Source organism: Rhamphochromis longiceps, linkage group LG6, assembly GCF_057381845.1.
Source record: "Rhamphochromis longiceps isolate RC_006_pf linkage group LG6, R_longiceps_female_GT1.1, whole genome shotgun sequence".
Taxonomy (NCBI): Eukaryota; Metazoa; Chordata; class Actinopteri; order Cichliformes; family Cichlidae; genus Rhamphochromis; species Rhamphochromis longiceps.
The window spans coordinates 31,008,637-31,031,578 of record NC_140562.1 but is presented as its reverse complement, the minus strand read 5'-3'; the positions used below and the strand labels follow the sequence as shown (position 1 = coordinate 31,031,578).

At 38.1% G+C, this 22,942-nt stretch overlaps 1 protein-coding gene across 1 annotated transcript in view; it reads right to left on the bottom strand.

Moving 5' to 3' along the window:
- Nucleotides 1–22,942, bottom strand: part of stx8 (syntaxin 8) — a 54,484-nt gene that overhangs the window by 24,582 nt on the left and 6,960 nt on the right. The window contains exons 3-6 of the mRNA XM_085410209.1: nt 18,624–18,718; nt 18,314–18,424; nt 14,861–14,994; nt 13,856–13,948 (exon numbers count right to left, since the gene is read on the bottom strand). Coding sequence (XP_085266335.1) covers nt 13,856–13,948; nt 14,861–14,994; nt 18,314–18,424; nt 18,624–18,718 — 433 coding nt within the window. The remainder of the gene's footprint in view (nt 1–13,855; nt 13,949–14,860; nt 14,995–18,313; nt 18,425–18,623; nt 18,719–22,942) is intronic.

Genomic DNA, 22,942 nt, shown 5'->3' with positions numbered 1-22,942 from the left:
TGCTTTTCTCAACTTTCCCGTTCATTTATTAATTCATTTTAAAAATATATATTTATGCAGTCTTTATATATTTATGTTTTTTCCCTTTGCATTTTTCTCAGTTTATATTCCAAAGCTTATTTATTTCTAAATGTTAATTTTACATTTCCTTCTGCAGCTCTACTTCATTATGTAAATGCAGTGGCCTTTTCTAAGTCTTTCCAGCAGCACAGCATGATTAAAATATAAAGCCTTTGGAAACAGCATGGTTCTTTACTGGAAATGATTAGCACTGCACATATAAACAAACAAACAAAAAAAGTGAACTGATAGTACTGGCTCAAAAGTACCTAAACCTCATCAGCAGAGAAAATGATGTCAGCTTGGATAAGTGGTGACTATAAAACATTTTATGATCTCACATTTTCCAAGATAGTTACGAGCCATCAAAAGAATATAAACATTTATTACAATTAAATAAGATACTATCCACAGAAACAACACAAAGAAAGCCTCAAAAAAGTGTTGAATTACAAGGAATGAAAAAAAGCTTTACAAACAGCTCTTTATCCTGTTAAATTAAACTGTTATGATGGCCAGCCATCACTGAAAAGTGAACAGTGAATATGAATTATAGCTGCCAGTGTATTGCATACAATTATTACACAAGTCATCTGCTCTGACTTTTTAGAATTGATGAAAAAAGGCCTAAAACTCTTAAAGCGCTCTACAAAGACCAACAGCACTGAGAAGAAGTTTGATTATTACCAGGCTTTTCACCATCATCACCCCTCTTATGGCCAGGTGCCACCAAACAATGTGTGTGTGATGAGCATGAGGGTACCAGCACCATCAGTAGCAGCAGTATAAAGCAGGGACCACCCTGTCACTGGCACGGCACCTCCAAACCAGTCGCGGTTACACTTCATCACTACCATCACACTTCATTTGCAAGGACACCCGGGAGTGGGTGGCATATTAAGAAACAAGGAAATAGCAAAGAATGAAATATCATCAGTTTAATTGAATGAGTTTCATAGGACATGAGAACAGGGAAGTACCTGGATTCTCGAACAGAAATCAGGTTATCTAGTGCACTTCCTTGTTATGGTCAAATTAACATTAAGAAGACTACATTAAAAATGAAATGGTCATGTAAAAGAAAAAGACAATTAATGCAGGATTTCCTTTGACAAAAGCCCATTGAATATTTTTCCTTTTCAGCAATTTTACATGCAAAAAAACACTATGCCTGTGGTAAAGAGTCTATCCAATGTTTCCTATTCCCTATGTTCTCTGTGCCCCCCATCTGTCTCTCTCTCTGTGTCTATGGTGTGTAGGTGGGGTCTCCCTTCACTTGACTCTGCTCATCCCCTGTCCTAGCTCGATTACCTGCCTCCCACCAACTCACCTGTGTGCACTCAATTTACTTAGACTCTGACCGCAGTGGTAAGAAAATGCAAACTGACTTACACGAAAAGTGATTGTAGTGTAAGTCTTCAAGTCAGACCCTGTTTCACACATAATGCACAGGGTTTGTTGTTACTAAACTTTCTCTCTTACACTTCAGCATCATGTCCAGCCTGACTGTGTCTCTGTTGTTCCCTTCCCCATCCACAAACCACCAAAAGCTCTCTCTGCTTGCTGTGGTCTTTCACCACTGCAGCTGCAGTGCCAATTGCCCGCCATTCTCTCCACTGCCCCTGGATTTCTGCTCTCTGCCTTCAGCCTGATCCTTTAACCATCATTTACAGAATGTGAACACTTATGTTCAAATCCTGCATTTGCTTCCTGTTATTTGTAACAAGATAGTTTTTTCAAAATCATATAACTTTTAAAAACTACAAGATTTTATATTTTAGCTGTCAGAATGTTAAAAAACAAAAAAGTAGGCTTGGGAGGAAGTATTATTCCTTTAAAATGAAATTACACTGAAATCACACACATTTTCACTTTTGCTGGAACTAAACCATTTATACATGCATTCTAATAAAACTGAGCATGAGCTTTCTCAATTGCTATTTTTAAGTGATTAGAGGCTTTCCCAATAACGGAACAAATGTGTTTTAATTGAAATAATCTGAGTCAAATAACTCATCATCCCCTGTGGTGAGTGGAGCTTCCCGGCAATACGCTGGCCGGCTGACTGACTGAGGAGTTATGGAGGGACTTTGATCTTCCAGCCAGACCCTGTTTCACACATAATGCACTCTGACGCATAAAGACACATATGCTCTCATGCTCAGACACTGAGACAAATACACATGTATAGACATTTTGGTCTATCAGCATCATAGAATCAGACACACAGCTAGAGAAAGACACAAGGTTCTTGTATGTGACATGCTTCCAACAAGCATTTATGTCTCAAAGAGGAGCAGAATTAATTTACAGTGCTTCTCAGAGGCACCACTGAGCATTACAGAGTTGTATCATACCTAATACAGATGTTTTCCTGCAGAGAAGAGTTTGGGGCCAGTGGGTATTTATCTTCTGGGGATCAGTGGGGCATGGAACATGAAACATCACAGAGGTGTTTTTCAGCCTGGAAAGTTCTCAGAGATGCTGGGATCAAATCCGGACTTTACTTTGGATCTTGGTCTGTACAGCTTTCAAAAAGGTTCTTGAGTTCAAGTCGGCATTTCTGAAGCCTCTCTGAAACCTTTAAATACTAATAGGTGTTTTTTATAGAAATAAGACAAGAAGGTCAAACCGCGTTTTTACTTCCAACCAAATTCAATCATATTGACTGCAAATAATTTGCAGCACTTAGAACAGAAACATGATAATCTGAATAAGTTACATTTTCAAATTGTTTGTTTTAGCTGAGCAGGTTTGAACATTTAAACAAATATTTAAGCAAACTACGCCAAAAAAAAAAAAAAAAAGGGATGGACAGATATATTACTTTTCAGAGACTCAAAACAGAACAATAAAGTTTTTATGAAACCATTTCATTGAGCTTAGTATTATTTGTTTTCCATATGTTTACTCAGCTTTCTCAGCATGGCACAACTATTTGTTCCCTCTATGTCATTTATATTTATGAACTTTAAAAAGCGATCCAAAATATTGCGCTGAAACACAGTCATGACAGGAACATATATTTGAATTTGAAACTGACAGAGTTAGGGACATTTGGCAAGCTAGGCTGACAGGAGAGATGAACTGCTGAAGTTTGTGGTGGATTTAGGGTAACTGCACTCTACTCATGAAAACCAGAATGAAAGTTTGGCCACCAGTGCGGCTGAAATAACTTCCCATTTCAACAGCCTCCCACATAATTGTGGGCAGCTAGGAATGATGGAGGGTACAAAGAAACCGGCACAAAAACATGATGCAACAATACCACATGCTTTGCTGCACTTAAAAACACAGCTAGATGCGCAGACAATTAAACAGTGAGAAAACCACATGTATACACAATGACACAAACACATTAGGGCAAATATGTGACTGTAGCCCAAGTAGCTGGACTCTACCCTTATATAAATCAATGACACACACTAACAAATGTGTCATTATCATACTGATCCTATTAAGTATGACAGTGTATTACATGTATATGCTGAAAGCATTTAAGCAGCTGCACCTACAGCTGTCGCATAATTACAGAGTTCCTCCAGATGATGAGTCAAAAGGAGGCGGTGCTGATCACTGAAGGAGAAGAAGAACCCTCCTCAGATGATTGAAACAAATTAACAAAACCTGTGAGAGATCCTATGACTCCTTCTTCATCTTGCCTAAATGTGGATCATTCCACCCCCACAACACAAGGACACAAGTTTAAATAATTACACTTTGTAGGTGGAATCACACAGTTTTACTGAGTCCTGCAGCTGCTGTGCCGCCACAGCCTCTACTGCCCACTAGTGGATTCATGTGTGGGCTACACAAGTCTACTGCTGAACAACTAATTACAGTGTTTCTATCATGGCCACAGAGCAAAGAGCAAAAATATAAATAAACAAAACCAAACTACTTTATTCACTTTACTTAAACAATTCACGTAGCCTTGTTTCATTTCAGTTCAGTGAAAGTCTTCTATGGCATTATTTTTGTGCCACTATTCTGAGCGCACGTAAAAATAATTTGAGTGCACGTAAAAAAAGTTTGCAGGTGCAAGTGTTGCATTTTGAGGAGAAATTTATTTTGAGCAAAGAAAAGCTAAATTTGAGTGAACAAAAGTCATTGCTGCGTGCAAAAAATGTATTTCAGTGTTTGCTATTATCCACACACACACACACACACACACACACACACACACACACACACACACACACACACACACACACACACACACACACACACACCAGCAGCCCCTCTCGCAACGTGTTGCTCGCGCTCTCAACGTGTTGCTCACGCTCTCAACATTTCTGGCCGTGCGCGCTCAACTCTTTCTGTACACCGTTATATTTGTGCCACAAAACCAGCCAATCACAGACTTGGATGCAAAAAATCTGATTGGCTGTTTTGGTCTCCAACTTGCACCTGCAAACTTTTTTTACGTGCGCTCAAATTTTTTTTACGTGCGCTCAGGATAGTGGCACAAAAATAACGCCATAGTCTTCACTGCATTTTGCAGTCACTTTTCAATAAATGCAAATAAAACTTAACTGAACATGCCCCCCACAAAGCTGTCCAGTTAGGAGAAACATCGGTGTGTGTTGGTCTTCCTTAGTATGGAAAGTGTGTGCCCATTCACACTGCAACATTAAAGTACTGCTTGGCTCAGATGTGTCACAATAGGAGCTTGGAGACAAAACTACAGGCTGGGGTTAAGTCAAGAGTGAAACAGATGAAGCTGATAACAGATCAGAAGACTTTTTTAAAGATGATTAAAGACTTGTTGCAATTTATAATGGAACAGTGATGTATCACTTTGAAGGTTAGCTGATAGGCATCACTTAAAGGCCCACTTGAAGCTTGATTCTGCCAAATGCCCCACCAGCGTAATAACAATACGGGGCATGTTATGTCTACCAGTACCTTGCACATATTTTAGTACAAACAAGCAGTGAGATTTCAGAACACTTAATAGTTCACAGTTATGACTATTTTTTACTTCATGTAAAATACTTTATTATTGATGTTCCGAAAGATATTTTGTTTATTTTCAATTTAAAGAAGAGCTATTGTGCTTGTTACTTGCTTGTTTATTTTTTTTTCTCTTATTTTCATTTTAACCATTTCCTCCACTTTAGATTTTTTTTTAATTTGCTTGTGATTCTTCATTTGTCCATTTCTTTCTTTGCAATAGCTTTAATAAAATTTGTTAACCAACTTCTTAATAAGTAAGCTCAATTAGGCTGTCTTCACTGTAATTCCTCTTCACATCTCAATATTGCACATTCTCATCATTGCTTTCTGTCATACTGTCCTTCCTGGTTCTTTCCTAACCTTCATTTTTAATCCCTTGCTCTTCTTAAATGTCTCCACTCAATCACTGAAGGGATAAAACCGCTTCACCTTACTAGCGGCACAGTACATTTGTAAGATTAGCCCACCATGCTCTCTACCGCACCGTCTGTGATTGCGCCAACTTACATGTGAGGTCTTGCATTAACGTCTAGCTCTCTGACTGGACAGTGGTCTCTTAGCTCTTCATGCAGATATAAATACGACCTATGTGCCAATCACAACTTGACAACATGTGCTGTACATGTGGTCCACACCTTCGGCACAAACAAAATGATCACACACTTAGACAAGGCACTCACACTTTCAAACACACACACAGACTCTGAGGGCAGGCTGCTAAAGAACAGATGTATATATGTGCACTTGCGCACACACGCACACATTAAAACATAAAAATGCCCAGAAGATGAAGGTGCAATGTTCCCCCTGTGCTTAAATGGGAACCACGTGCTGGCTGTGGGTTGAGGCAGACTTAGTAAAGTAAGTCCTTCCACTCATTATGTGGGATGACCCATGCTTCCTTGAGGCTGAGGAAAGCGCAAGGCAGCTTTCTGCTAGTCGGCCCTTTGAATGCAGCCTCCAAACCAGAGTGGTTAGCAATTATATAAACAGAGGAGGAGATTTGTTCCCGTTGTCACTTGCGTTAGCCAAAAGGAACCTGCCAGACCAAGTCGGAGTCCGTCTAAGGTACCATTAAATGGCAGGGAACCCTTTGGTCAGAGCCAATGGAACTGGCAGCTGTAAATTGCAAAGGTTCCCATCCATGAATACCACCAACAGCTATAAAGGTAATGTGATTGCCCCCCAATAATAAATATAAACATCAATGTACTGTCAAATTTCATTTGAAATATATACTTCACAGCTCCTCCTTGTTTTGCATAGAACGTTTTCACACTAAGATTACTAATAAATAAGGTTTACTATAAAATAAAATTCAAATGTATATTAATACTGTAGACAGTAACACCAAGAGGTAAAGTAAGAATAGCTGAATAAAGCCTTATTTAAGGTGTTTATGTGGTACACAAATAGATTTTGAAAAGCATGACTTCCTCCCATGGCAATCTTCTAATTCAATTAAATTCTTCTGATTCAAAAAGGCAGCAATGGGTTGAGGCTGTATCCGTCATCATTCTGAGCTGAATGAGTGAATTAATGTCTGGACAGTTGTGTGTCATACTGGGAGTGTGGGAAAAGAAAAAAACAAGCTCCAATAAGTCTCACAAAAATTAGCAATTGCTGTATATTATATTATCTATCTATCTCTCTCTCTATCTATCATGGGTCATGATGACTCATGAGTCATGGCTTAGTCTAAAAGCCGTTATTTTAAAGGTTACAGGAATACTATATGTAAAATTTGTGTAATCTATAATAACAAATGGCAGTAAGGTGGTGTAGAATAAGACACTCTAAAGCACACAAAGATAGATTACTGGCAATAAAGCCAAATTCATCAAAGAACACCTTGCCCAGTGAGTGTTTGTTTCCAACGATGTCTCATCTGCTTATAAGACAGTGGTGGGAAAGGTTGTTGAAATCATACCTTCTGGATTTTTCCCCCCCATTTTCCTCATTAGTCTACTCTTTTTTGGTAATATGCACAATTAATAGTTTGTGAAAAAGCTTACAAGTGCCAGTATGGTGGCTATGTATATTGTGAGAATTGATGGACTAGCTAGAGAGTGGAAGGGAACCTCGCCCAGTCTCCATACAGGCCTGTTGGTAGACATCTGGAAGGGATCCGGGTCTGAAAATGAGCTAAGTATGATAGACCACAACTCACTACTGCATCATACTGTATACTGGGCTTCTTTGAGTGCCTGTCCACATGCACAGCATGTCTGTTAAATGTGCATCTAAGCACTTTTAAACATGCATGGACATGAAAGCTAGAAAGCAAAACAATAAACCTAGAACAAAATCAGGTCCCCACAGGAGTCGAATCAATCTGTCTCCGCAGTTAACATGATAAAGTTACTACAAAGCTGGAAGTAAGAATAACTAGCCGCATGCTAATATCTCAGCTGGCAGATTCTGTCCATTACAGATATACAGATACTCTTATTTTTCCATAGCCATTCATTTTCAGTGAGACAGAAGCAGGGGTGTACTATAACTATAGGTTTTTCTACTCTTTCTTATACACACAGAATATTCTGATAATATGATTTTGTCCAATTTTGTATGCAGTTTCTAAAACACAGGCAGCTGACTTCAACACAGTTTATTAGAGGAACTAACAAAGTCACAATGCCAAAGAGGCAATACTTGAGCTGAACAGACCATAAAAAGATTTTATTTTAGATTTCTTTTCAAAAGAAACATCAGCACCCACAAACCTGCAACGTCAGGATCATTTGATCCACAGACCTGTGGTTCGGGTGGTTCTTAATGTACTACAATATCACTTACATTATGATACAGAGAAACTAAAAATGAGTCACCGTGATGCATAAAAAAGGCACAAACTGCTTTAAAACTGGCTTCGTCATAAGTTGGCCACTAGAGAATACCACTTTCAATTTCACACTTTGTTTTTCCATTGATGTTGGACTTTTGACATTATTGGTGGTTAAATAATAAAGAATATGTAAAACGCTTATACAAATGTGTTTCCTGTTGTTTTCGATGGCTGGAAAAATCGCTTAAAAAATAACTAATGCATAAAATTGTCACAATGTGGTACAGAAGTTGTATGTTCACAAAAGATTTTGTTTTACTGTGAAACCTTTTGATGTGATTTCAGTATTTGCTGAGCAATGGCTAACCTTCTTAACAGTGGCAGGTGAGATGGCTAAAGCAAGCACAAATGTTTTTCCGGGTGTCTCCACCATGACTCTCTTTTACCACTTTGACAAACCATTTTTCTTTCTGGAGTACGAGCAATCCTGCCACTGGCTTTTTAATGTGGGGCCTTTCTTGCAAACATCTATCACCAGCACACATTTGCTCCAGATGGATCGAGATAAATCAAAGTCAAGATGGTGAACAAAGACTGCTGCTTGTAATGCAAAAAACACATTGGGGAAAAAAAAGACGGGTGAAAACCTACACGTTAGGATGTGGGAAATTATTTTATTCTATTCCTTTTTTTGGTTGTTTTGGAGAGTCAAATCTCCTTATAAACACCTACGTTTTTCATACCCTTGATTGCCATGGAAATCTTGTTAATTTCCAGCATCAATATTTTGCTGTACTTAAAATTTTTTAAATGCTTTATTCAAGCAACAAGCCGGTCAAAAAGAAATCAATGTTAATAAACAGTAAAAGATATGAAAACTTTGCAGTTAGGGATTACTTCAAAGAACAAGTATGTGTGATAGAAAGTAACCTACTGGCACTGAGCCACCGTGTCAGAAAAGCACATAAGGAAACATTCAACCTTTTAATGTATGGATTTTTTCATGCAACCCACCACAGAGTGAACAGGACTACCAATGACTATCACATTGAGATCAATCACTGTTTATGGCGGAACTCCTGGAACATCGAGAAATTCTACACAAAAAAGCCAGTGTAATCACAAAAACAGTCAAGAAAGCTTTTCTAAATAAGAGAAAGGGTCTTAGTCCACTGAGGGGGGACAAAGAAAGCATGATTGATGGAATGTCTTTAGACGTTTTTCCATTAGTGTCTCAAAATGTTAATTTCTTTACTGTTCCAAACTAGATTATTCATCATTCACTATTGGTGACCCTCATGCCACTGTCAGCCCCCTCTCCTTCGCAACTTTATCAATAAGACACCAAAAAGGCCTTAGACAAAGATGGATACCAACATGGATAAATAGAGAAATAAGAACACAGGGACTCGTGATTGATTATGGCATATTTCTGATAGCCCCAAAAGTCAGGCTGGACAGAGCATCTTCATTTGGCTGGCTTTTGTTTTCCCATCAGACGTACGTCTATTAAGTTTAAAAAACCACTTTAAAGCCCTTCACGATGTCCTTAAAGTTGTCATTTTCTTATGAGAAATGAAATTATGAGAGTGTGGAACATTTTCCCTTCATCCTCTGTAGCTCTCAATAATTCACAGTCACACACCAGTCAGCCAATCTGGTGGTCACATAAGATGATGCTCTTTTTCGGCTCATTGCAAGCTTGACATTCCTTTGATGACAACACTTTTCTGGACATCGCTAACTCTACGCGTTTCCATTTCGTCTGGAAAACACTACTCACTAGTACCAGCCTCGTTTTCAAACCAAGTGAATCAAACAAACAATAAATCAATCAACAGCTCTAACCACACAGACTTTCTGCCAGTGCCATCATTAGTATAGTTTATTTGCTCACTGAGCTGTTTCTAAAAGTAGGAGCAACCAAGAGGTCTGCGTTCTCTGGGGTAGCTGCTGATGTCACTGTGCAGCAGTGAGTGCCTCTCTCCTCTCCATCTACTGTTTATTTGAAGTCATTATTCCTCCACATATTGGCCCTTTAAACGCTCTGCTAGAGCAGAATCAAATCAGTGATTTAATAATCAGCTCAAAATTACGTCTACTGTGATCTGTTTTAAAAAAAACAGCTAAAAGATTAGTGGACACTTGGCAATTAGCACACTTCAGTCTGGGTGGCGACATGCATCAAAAGGTTACACAAACTGACCCATTGCAGCGGCCATTAAATATCAATAATGATATCAAAAAGAACCAATAGTAGTTGGTAAATGTAAAAAGTAGTAAATGTAACTTGCCGATCGCAGACTGATAGTAGACCTATTCCATATTATGGCAACACTTATGGCAGGTTTCAGTGCCAGTGTTGGTATGTTTGACAATCTCACAGCAAAAATCAAATGACTCATTTATTTGAATAACATAAGCTAAATACAAAATTCCTGACCAAAACTAAGCAGAAAACTTTCACTCTCTGCGTTTACATTTCCTGGTTTTTAATTACATATAAGATTTGAAAGAACATCCCTTTACCATACATGGCATATTTCACTTCTGCAGTATTTCACTACCAGTCAAATCCAATTCAAATGTGCAATTTAAAATCTAACAAACGAGACAGCCTCAAACTTTGGCCACCCTTTTCAAAAAAAAGCTAATTTAGTGAGCTTGCCACTGTCTGTCACTCATGAGTAAAAGACATTGACATGGACTGATGTCACCGCTCCAGGCCGCAATATGAGAAATATCAACACCAATAAAGCAAAATTAATGTTGATCTTTCTTGGTAGTGAGGAAAACTACAGCTGACGCGAGCTGTTTTAGTTGGTGTCGGACTATTTTCGGCAACATTTATTGTGGAAATGAGAACATAATAATCTTTGGCAACATTACATAAGAAACATTAAAAGAAAAAAACTGATGATGACATGTCATTTAACTAATTGTACCACATAAACAACAAGGATTGAATTTCGTATTTTACTGCAATTGGAAAGAAAAGTTAGAAAATGTGCAGTTTGCTCATTTTAGTCTTTTGCTCAACGCAAAGTGAGATAAATGGTCTGCTTGCTCATTTCTACATTTCAGTTCTTTTTGATTCAGTCAAACTGAAGGGTTGAGGGCTTTGGGTTCATCTTAAAACCTCTGAAAAGGGTCAACTTCATTGCTGACCTCACCCGGAATCGTTTCCCCAAAAGGAAATGACTGCAACCTCCACTGCACTTTGGTCATGAGCTAGACTTGACGAGCCAAACTACAAAGAGCTTAATCTATTTATAGGGAAACACTGCTACAGTACAGTGATCAGGGGGAAGAGGAACCCCACAAGACGGAAAGACAGCCGGACGCCGAGGTTACACGCCAACTGTCAAGATCAAGTAGAAGTCTTGACATTCTCCTACTTTAAAACTTAAATCCATTTCCTCTACCTCTCAGAAAACATTCTTCTGACTTTTTATGTTGTCAATTTTTATGTTAAATGCAAGTAAGAAAACTGCCTTGAGAAATCATCCTTTGTACAGAGGAAATAATTTCTGTATTTTTCATTTTTGATGGCAAAGAGCATCAAATAATTAAAGTTTTTATGCTTATATACAAATACAGTTTGTATCTAAGCAGGAGAAATTATAATATATCTAAGTTAGGAATACAGCTACATTTAATGCAAGTACTCAAAAGATCTACAGTTGTGTTGCTAGGATAGAGTAGTTTCAGTTTTAGTCACCGTTGTATCATTTTCCTAAATCAGTTCTAGAGACATTGTCACTAAGTAAATTTAAAGTGTTTTTGCAATTAAAAAACGAAATAAAAATATATAACATATTCATCCTTTTCATCTTTTCATCGTTTTCACCCCCCCAGTCTAAGGGGTACAGATATTACTGACAAGTGACGAACAAAAAAGACAACAAAATGGAAGAGAGTAAGGGGAAACATTTTTAAAAGGTTATGAAATAACAGTCTGCTGTCAACAGTGAGTGAGATGCAACTGAAAGGGCAGAAAAAGAACAATCATGGGAAGAAACATAGGAAGGTTAAAATAAAAAAAAAAAAAGAAATAGTGGAAGAGCAGGCGCTGTAAATCATAACCTGGTGTAAACGAGTTAAAAGAACTTTAGTCCTGGCTGTAAAATGTGGACTGAGAACAAGAAAACTGTAAGAAGCTCAGACCGCTCCATCAGATGATGTTTATACACTTTAACAGCATCCCGCATGTCCCCAGATGCCAGTTTCCTTCACGCACCACAAACTGCCTCCATAACCAACACATACAGTGAGATTACTACCTAATATATTGATTAGCAGTCTTGAGAGGAGAAAAAAAGTAGTAACAAGTGAAGGTTTTTACATTTTTACTTCAGATTTGGTTCAGGTTACAACACATGGGGTCCATTACCCACAGGTGTCACATTTTTAGGCCTTTACAGCAATGAAGAATTCAACTACCAGCAAATCTATTTTCAAGATTCACGTGAGGCCTAAAAACAAGTTTTTGTTTCCAGTGCTAAAATAAAACAAGAAAAATAAATTTTAAGTTTCAACTCCCCCATTGTCCAATCAGGTTCATATTTAATAACAAAACTTTGCAACAAGCTGGGGAAAAAAAAACTTTTCAAGGCACAATAAACACACTAGTTGGATAATTGGAGCAATACTCTGTCTCTGATTCAGTGTGACAACAGGAAAGCAGACAAAAGTCATTCACATTTCCTTTCTTTCTATTCCCTTCACTGATCATTGTCAACCATCATCAGTTAAACACCTGTCATTTCCTCACAGCAGAAGGAAATGTTGGACGTTTTCATACCGAGATCATTCGGTTATACAACCTCTAGACTTGTTTGGGCACAACTGCTCAGACAGGATATTACAGGATAGTACAACGCCTCCTACTCCCAACTGGAAGCTGGTCATCAAAGCAGAACCATAACTGTACTAGGAAAAGGAAGAAAAAAACAAAACCACCAGACGAGCAGGTCCTATAAGGTTAATCAGACAGTCAACGAAAAGAAAAAAAAAAAAATCATTCTTTTTACTTTAACTTGGCATCACACTACGAAAATTTGTTTTATAATGTCAACAACAATATAAGATTTAGGCTTTATCACCTATGGATCTCTGCAAATACACAACACCAATGTTTACAGTCACTGCTAATTGCTGCTACTTTGATGTTACGTGTTTTTAAGATAAGCTGGCTAACCACGGAGAGAGAAACCTTCAGTTTGAAGTTTACCCACTTATACTCAAGTGTCTGTGACAGAATCCTAGGCATAACGTCATTCAGCCTCACCACTCCCTTATTATTGCTGTGTGTTAAAATATCTACTTTCCTCTTTTATTGACTCTCACTTTCCCCCCCTGATTTTCACTAGAGGAACTGACAGATTAATGCATCTGTGCTTTCTGTCAGTGCAAACATTAAGAGATAGCACTCACGGTTACATTTTCTTTTTACAAAAAGTGATAAGATATGGATGTACTTCCTCTTGGTACGGCAATACCCTCAGGAGGTTGCCTATTATCCACTCTAGTGTTTAGGGAGCAATGCATTAAAGTAATTGTTTACCAGTTGACAGATGTTCATCTTTAAATCTTGCGTCTCAAGTACCACCCATCTAAGTGAAAAAAAAAAGAAAAAGTCTGGAGCAATGCGCTCAATTCTGTACAGCACATCTGCCTGTGATGGAAGCTATTTATGGATTGAGGAGTGATATTTTGCCAGGAATAACTCAAAAGAACCATTAGTTCTGAGTGAGCAGATCTGTTTTTTTCATTTATTTAAGCTGCCTTAGCACAGGCAGATGTATGACAAAGGACATTGGGGCAGACCTAAATGTGATGCCAGGTGCTCTGATAATTGTAGGTGTGTGCTGGGCACTGTTAGTTATGTGGTGGTGTGGGAGAATATTAATGTCCATGAGGCAAGTAGTTCCACTGCAGAAGAGAGGTATGGCTGACTGCTTTCACACTGTGTTGTGTAATGTGTCTGGAATTTAATGAATATGTACAGACACACACACACACACACACACACACATAAAACCTTACCATTCTGTTCATCCAGTTCATTGCCAATCTCCTGGCCCATTATCTTCTGTCGGCTGATGACAGCTGCTAGTGCATCCAAGCCTGCATCCTGAGCTGAGATGAGAGGAAAGAAAACAAAGACTGTTACAAGCTTGACCATGAGACGAAAAATGAATCAACTGATTTTATGTATTGTAATTTACCATGACTGCAAAACAAGGCAAAATGAAATGAATGTGATGAATGATACACAAAAAAGACAAATGTAGTAGTGGTGACATATATATGTCGTAAATATTTGTGAAACTGGAATGACAGGCTGCTCGTAGAAGAGAAGAGAAGAGAAGAGAAGAGAAGAGAAGAGAAGAGAAGAGAAGAGAAGAGAAGAGAAGAGAAGAGAAGAGAAGAGAAGAGAAGAGAAGAGAAGAGAAGAGATTTGGCCTCTGCAGGTTTCTAAGTTTGACACACTCTTTACCACAGGAATGTTTTTTAACCACAAGTTCATGGGCTTGCCATTACCCAACTCCACCAGAAATCCCACGTGGGACACAAAACCTCCATATGGTTTGGTTTCATTGTCTTAACAGGAATCTCTGATCCCAAAATGACAATAACCAGAGCCGTAATGGAGACATTGCAATGAAGTGTCATATGGAATCAGGTGAACTAATGTCTGGGTGTTCAAGTCATGTCAGAGCCAAGAGACAGGGGAAAAAAAAACGGTGGTGAGTTTACGATATTCCTTCATGGTGTGAATTATGATGATGCAGTTATATACTTTGTTCGGTCAGCACAGGTTTAATACACATATGGTAGTGCCTGGGACTTACTCGTTATCTATTTATTTTGCTGCTTCCACCAACACTTTATTGTTATCTTCTTATGTTTACTAAGGCAAATAATACAGGATACTGTATAAATGCTACACGTGTACTGTACTATATATATATATATATATATATATATATATATATATATATGAAATTTACTATAATTTTAATTGTTCTTGAACAGTCATGTAGTTACCCTCAATGACTCGTTGTTGCTGCTGTTTAATCTCTCCAAAGGTCAGCCCCTTGGTCTCATCCGATTCGTTGATCAGCCAAGGGTTGGCTGAAGTGCCTCCACTGGCTCCTGCTCCTCCGGCCATCAATGTGGACCTGTGACATATAATCATAACAATTCTTAGTTTCCCAGCATTCTTCCGAAATAAAACAAACATAAATAGTAAAAAAAAAAATAGGTCCATAATGAAAACTAAAAATTTGCTTTGGAAATTAAATTACTGATACTTTCCAAACAAAGCACAAGCAGCAGTTAAACTATGAAAGTAAAATGCACATCTGTACTATTACAGCAATTACCTATACCAGAAAAAAATCAATCAATTCTATGCTTTTTCTAGGATCTATGACACCCCCACAGATCACAGAAAAACACTGGTTATTTGCTTGTCTTTTAATGATTGAAAATGCCTCGGCTCTTGCAGTATGTAAACAGTGCATGTTAATCTGTCACAGAACTATGGACTGCAGAGGTTTTGCTCTGACAATGTGACATACAAGAAAGCTCTTTACACTATAATGTGCTGCGCTAAACAACCCTGTGTGGTTTGAAACCTATTCTCCTCCTAATAGCTTAAAGCTGTGTTTCTGACCCCCACCAGTTTTGACTGTCATGCTGTGATGGGTTCAGGGTCTGTGAGTGAGGCTGGTTTTAATTGCGTCTCTTCAGCGCTGTCTGTTGGTCAAACCCAACATAAAGGACCTGAACCACATACAGCTTTACCAGAAATCAAGACAGAAACTGATAATTTGACTGTACTTAATTTTAAGTATTTGCTGTTTTATCAACCTTTCAAACCCAGATGAAAACAGCTTGCTTTTTTTGCACAACTAACACAGAACACTACTTTTATCATACCCCCATTCACAGTCTGCTGACTGCTTCAAGTCACCTCTGAAGTAGCCACTAAAGTGCTATTAAGGCTATTCACAATGCAGGCAGGCGGAGGCTGATACAATCTGAAAAGAGGGTGAGACAAGGCATTTAGTCTAATCTCTCCAACAGGTTTGATTACTCTGAGACTATGTGCCAGGCTTCCACTTCCTCCATGCAAGTGTTTTGTGTGAAAATCCAATTAACAAGTCAGCAGGGAGCGCCAGAATCAGTCAAGTGGATCTCTTGGTACCCACAAAACACAGACTGCCACTGCAGAAGCCCGAACATCCCATTAAGGACTGAGTGACTTAGACAGGTGAGATTTAACTACTTCCAACTATTTCCACTGCAATAAAATACAATGGAAAGGTTCAGGCATAACAGTGGGAAGATGGATCCATGGGCCAGCAGGGTTAACGCAGGCTTCAAAATAGCCGCCTTCTTAGTCTGAAATGGAGATGCTTGGAATATATTGTTTTGGGGATGGATTAAAGTGTCCCTTTGGCAATGTTGTTCTACTTTTTTTCTATCCAAAGTTCTCACAAAAAAAGAGTTTAAAAAAAATCAGCTTAGATTATCCAGGCATGTTCAAATCTACTCCTTCCCACATTCCGTCCTCAGAGACCACACAGTGGGAATGGATCCTACCCACAAATCCAAATTACCCACCACATATCACCATTAAATTTAGGTCTCATTGAGCAAACCAAAAGCCATATGACCACATAATTACAGTTTGCTAATTTACTAGCAAATCTTATTGGAGTTTTTTTTTATTTTCAGAGCCTTTTATGTAATTGGGTGTGTGGTCTGTAAAAAGATGAAAGCCAGTGCAAAGCACCACTAAGCAGATCAATCACAAAACCAAAGCTTGTGAAAGATATCAGAGAAAGGCAGTCCCATCAAGGCATCAGCACACAGGTTCTCTAAAGTCTATTGAGCTGATGAAACTGAGAAACTTTGTTCTCGTATTTTGGTATTTTAGCTACTTGTCAAAAAAATAAATAAAATTAAATACCACCACAATAAAGCGTGCTGTACCAGGGATGCAACTAAAAAACAGCCATGAGAAGCCAGGGAAAGTTAACAACATAACCTCATCTCTTCCTGTTAAAGTAAATATCACCTGGCCCACACCAGTTAAAATCTTACACAAAATAATGACTCTACCTAAAGATTTGCTAGTTATCATGTCTGCCTCACAGCACTGTCAACCTACAATGGTGTAAAACAGTGGTTCCTTAAAACCACAAGACGAGGCAGTCTCACAGAATGAGGCAATCCCCTGAGACTCCCATGTTAGGGGGCCCGACTTCAGCAATGAAATATATACTTAAAGCCTGGTACAAATCATTTTCAATGTAATCTTTGTATATTATTAGCGCATTTCCTAGGAAGAGTAAGGGGAGGGGCATATTAGGAGACAGTGAGAGAGAAGGAAAGCAAGAGGACGAAGGTAAGAGAATGGTTTGGACATGTGCAGAAAAGTGATATTGGATATACTGGACAAAGGATGTTGAAGATGGAGCTGCCAGGCAGGGGTAAGAGAGGAAGGCCTAAGAGGAGATTCACAGATGCTGAAGGAGGACATGCAAACAGTTGGTGAGACTGAAAGAATGAAAGTGTGAGATGGAGGCACATGATCTCTGTGGAGACTCCTAAAGGCAGAACCTCACAGAAGTATCTGACAGGTATATGTGACAGCTTTGTGCAATGGAGCCATACAGATGTAGCTTGCTAAATAGCAATGGCCAAAATATCATTGAGGATTTATAATATGGAATCCATGACATCCATGTATATCTTTTATATACAGTGGTGGTATCAAGCTCTTTCCGTAACTAGCAGAATACGCTGTGTAAGTATACAGTATAGAGTACACTATGTCAATTGCTAGTAATAAACTTGCTCTTTCTGTTTCCATCATTTGCGCGTGAGTGCGTGCCAAATGTGTAATCAACAGTGCAAAGCAAGCAAATCCATTAACGAAAAAGAATTAGCTATGAACTTAAGCACCCTGTCAAAATGGTAGGCACACAGACTTTCCTCCGAGTGACAGCACCAGGGGAGGTCATACAGGATGTACAAAGACTCGCTGAAAGTTAGTGACCGGTGGCATATCATCAAAGCAGAGACCAGAGCCTATGACCTCTCAGGTCAAGAACACAGACAAGAGAATGAGGATTCATTATTTGTAATTGGGCAACCAGAGGTGGAAATTGTACTAAAAAAACTCTCAAAGAGGACAAGTTACAAAATGAAAGGCAGCGTGATCTGAGCAGGATGTTCATCAATCAGTGATGCTTGGTTTGCTTCTTCTGACACTGACCGAGAAGTGACAGAAATTTTCGGTGAACAAATATTCCAAAGTGGGCGGAGAAGTAAATAAAGTACTACGTCAAGCACTACTGTGATCAAAATATGTTAAGATAAAATGAGATCTTTGAAAGCGGGACAATATGTGATTAGTGATTTTTGCACTATTCACTTTCTTAACCCTTTATCCCGTTTATAATAACTTAACATGCCTAATGTTACCTGGAGGGTTCAGACTCTGTAATATCGCCCTTGAAAGTTGCATTTAGCTGCTTCTCTCTGGTTAGCAGGTCATCAATGAGATTCTGCCTCCTGTCAGCTTCAGACTGCATTCTGATGAGGTCATGATAAGGTCACACAAAAAATTTGCAATGCTTTAACCACTTTTGATAAGCAGGGACAAGTTATGTTTCTAAAACTTAAGCGTGTTGCATTATTGAGGTCATTTTCTAAGCACTCTAATGCCCCCTATTGGAACACCTCTGCCAATGTAAGCAAAGCAGGCTCTTCACAGTTCCAAACTGAAGGATACATGCGGCGAGACGAGGATGCCCGCAACAAACCCTCCTTGAGCTGAGCGATATTTTGTTTCAGCTTCTGAAGTGAAGCCCGTAGCGTCATGTTTATCTGAAAAGACAGAAGATAAGCTCACTACTAAGAACAATCAACAAGACAATAGGAATGTGAAGGCAATACTATTGTAACTAGAAAAATTTGCATTTCCTGCGAAAATGCAGTGTGGATGCTTAAAGCTGAAGCTGTATGCAAAAAGTAGCTGAAAAAGCTGAAAAGTTGCAGAAATTGTAAAAACTTTGCAGAAGCAAAAGAAGTTTGCTAAAATGGAATAACTTAGCAGAACTGCAATATCTTAGAGGAAACATAATACTTGGCAGAAATACAATAGCATAGCAGAATTTAGCAGAAATATTGTAACTTACCAGAAACATGATAACTTCTCAAAAATACAAGAATTTAGGAGAAATAGTATAAGATAACAGAAAGAATATATTTAGCCAAAAATACTTAAACATTACAGAAACACTATGATTTAAAAAATAGTACAACAGAGCAGAAATATTGTGATTTACCAGAGACACTGTGATGAACTATGAATATTGTAATTTTAAATTGAGACTATGTTTTAGCACAAATATTATAATTTGGCAGAAATACTATAATTTAGCAGAAATACTATATTAAGCACAAATCCTATAAAAAGCAGAAATGGTATGATTAAGCACAAATACTACATTTAGTAGAAATACTTTGTTTTAGCACAAATCCCATAAAAAGCAGAAATACTGTACTATGATTTAGTAGAAAAACTATAATTAATCAGAAATACTAAATTTAGCAGAAATACTATATTAAGCACAAATACTATAAAAAGTAGAAATAGTATGATTAAGCATAAATACTACATTTAGCAGAAATACTATATTAAGCACAAATCCTATAAAAGCAGAAATAGTATATTAAGCACAAATCTTATAAAATAGCAGAAATAGTATGATTTAGCACAATAGTAATAAGTTAAACAGAAAAATTGGAAAAGCAAAATGGACAGCTGAAAAAATGCTGAACATGCTGAGGGTCCCTCAAATATACTTGTTAAATGACAAAAATCTGCAAAAAAATTTATTACAGCCACACAATCACAAATATGTACACATGAGGAAACACACATGCACAGAGAGACCCACACACAAGATCCAATTCAGTCAACCAGTCTAAATATATTGAATTTAAATCTTAGAATGAGATCATCCCATTAAAAGCCTTTCTCTCTCTCTCTCTCTGTCACACACACACACACACACACACACACACACACACACACACACACACACACACACACACACACACACACACACAGGGAGAGAGAAGTAAGTTTCTAGGTCAGCCTGGGAGCTGGTGAATTTGAATCCACCAATCAGAGAGGCTGTGCACTTTTCCCCACCAAAACAGGTGCATCTGTTTACACACGCAGCAGCACAGAGAGACACAGGATTTTTGCAGTCTATTTCTCATAGTGACGACTCCCCTCAAACAAATGACCGTAATTTCCTAACCGTAGGGGCTAGAACGGTCATTCTTACACCGTTTTGTTCAGAAGAGATGGGGGAATCTTCAAGTGTTGACAATTTAATATTAAAATATGAATTTTTAGAGATATATGACATGGATGACTTGTTGACTTAGAAGCCACGAATTCCCCAATATGCAAATTTGAATGCCTGAGACCACATATGTGATTGGCTGGCTGGGAAGCCGTGCAGGCCCTGATTTGTGGATTTGAATTCCTCAGCCCTCAGATATGATTGGCTGGCTTAGAAGCCACGAAGGCCCCAATATGCAAATTTGAATGCCTCAGGACACTTATTTGATTGGCTGGGAAACTGTGCAGGCCCTGATTTGAAAATTTGAATGTCTCAGTCCTCACAGAGGATTGGCTGCCTGGGGACCTGGCAGAAATATATAGAAATACTATTATTAAGCATAAATACTACATTTAGTAGAAATACTATGTTTTAGCACAAATATTATAAAAAGAAGAAAAACTATAATTTAGCAGAAATACTATATTAAGCACAAATCCTATAAAAAGCAGAAATACTATAATTTAGAACAAATAGTATAAAAAGCAGAAATACTATAATTTAGCAGAAATACTATGTTAGGCACAAATCCTATAAAAAGCAGAAATACTATAATTTAGCAGAAATACTATGTTAGGCACAAATCCTATAAAAAGCAGAAATACTATAATTTAGCAGAAATACTATATTAGGCATAAATCCTATGAAAAGCAGAAATAGTATGATTTAGCAGAAATACTGTATTTAGCACAAGTACCGAAAAGTACCAGAAATACTATGATTTAGCAGAATAGTACTAACTTATTGAAACACAAATGCACAGAGGGACACACAAACACAGGCTCTAATCCAGTCAACCAGTCTAACTATGTTCAATTTAAATCCTACAATGACATGCTGTCAAATAAGGGCAGGGTCCTCTCTCTCCCACTAAACACACACACACACACACACACACACACACACACACACACACACACACACACACACACACACACACACACAGGGAGAGAGGACTAAGTTTCTAGGTCAGCCTGGGAGCTGCTGAATTTGAATCCACCAATCAGAGAGGCTGTTTACGTTTTCCCGCCAAAACAGGTGCATCTTTTTACACACGCAGCACAGAGACATAGACCTGCTTCTTTCAGTTTATTTCACATAGTGAGGATTCCCCTCAAACAAATGACCATAATTTCCTAACCATAGGGGCTAGAGCGGTCATTCTTACACCGTTTTGTTCAGAAGAGATGGGGGAATCTTCAAGTGTTGACAATTTATCATTAAAATATGAATTTTTAGAGATATATGACATGGATGACTTGTTGACTTAGAAGCCACGAATTCCCCAATATGCAAATTTGAATACCTGGAGCCCACATACATGATTGGCTGGCTGGGAAGCTGTGCAGGCCCTGATTTGTGGATTTGAATTCCTCAGCCCTCAGATATGATTGGCTGGCTTAGAAGCCATGAAGGCCCCAATATGCAAATTTGAATGCCTCAGGACACATATATGATTGGCTGGGAAGCCGTGCAGGCCCTGATTTGAAAATTTGAATTTCTCAGTCCTCACAGAGGATTGGCTGCCTGGGGACCTGGCAGAAATATATAGAAATAGTATGATTAAGCATAAATACTACATTTAGTAGAAATACTATGTTTTAGCACAAATACTATAAAAAGCAGAAATACTATAATTTAGCAGAAATACCATATTAAGCACAAATCATATAAAAAGCAGAAATACTATATTAAGCACAAATTCTATAAAAAGCAGAAATACTATATTAAGCACAAATCCTATTAAAAGCAGAAATACTATATTAAGCACAAATCTTGTAAAATAGCAGAAACAGTATGATTTAGCACCATAGTAATAAGTTAAACAGAAAAATTGGAAAAGCAAAATGGACAGCTGAAAAAATGCTGAACATGCTGAGGGTCCCTCAAATATACTTGTTAAATGAAAAAATCAGCAAAAAAATGCACAGGGAGAGAGAAGTAAGTTTCTAGGTCAGCCTGGGAGCTGCTGAATTTGAATCCACCAATCAGAGAGCCTGTGTACTTTTTCCCGCCAAAACAGGTGCATCTTTTTACACACGCAGCAGAGAGAGGCACAGGATTATTGCAGCCTATTTCTCATAGTGAGGACTCCCCTCAAACAAATGACCATAATTTCCTAACCGTAGGGGCTAGAGCGGTCATTCTTACACCGTTTTGTTCAGAAGAGATGGGGGAATCTTCCAGTGTTAACAATTTATCATTAAAATGTGAATTATTAGAGATATACGACATGGATGACTTGTTGACTTAGAAGCCACGAATTCCCCCAATATGCAAATTTGAATGCCTGAGGCCACATATATGATTGGCTGCCTGGGAAGCCGTGCAGGCCCTGATTTGTGGATTTGAATTCCTCAGCCCTCAGATATGATTGGCTGGCTTAGAAGCCATGAAGGCCCCAATATGCAAATTTGAATGCCTCAGGACACATATATGATTGGCTGGGAAACCGTGCAGGCCCTGATTTGAAAATTTGAATGTCTAAGTCCTCACAGAGGATTGGCTGCCTGGGGACCTGTCAGAAATATATAGAAATACTATGATTAAGCATAAATACTACATTTAGTAGAAATACTATGTTTTAGCACAAATACTATAAAAAGCAGAAATACTATAATTTAGCAGAAATACTATATTAAGCACAAATCCTATAAAAAGCAGAAATACTATATTAAGCACAAATTCTATA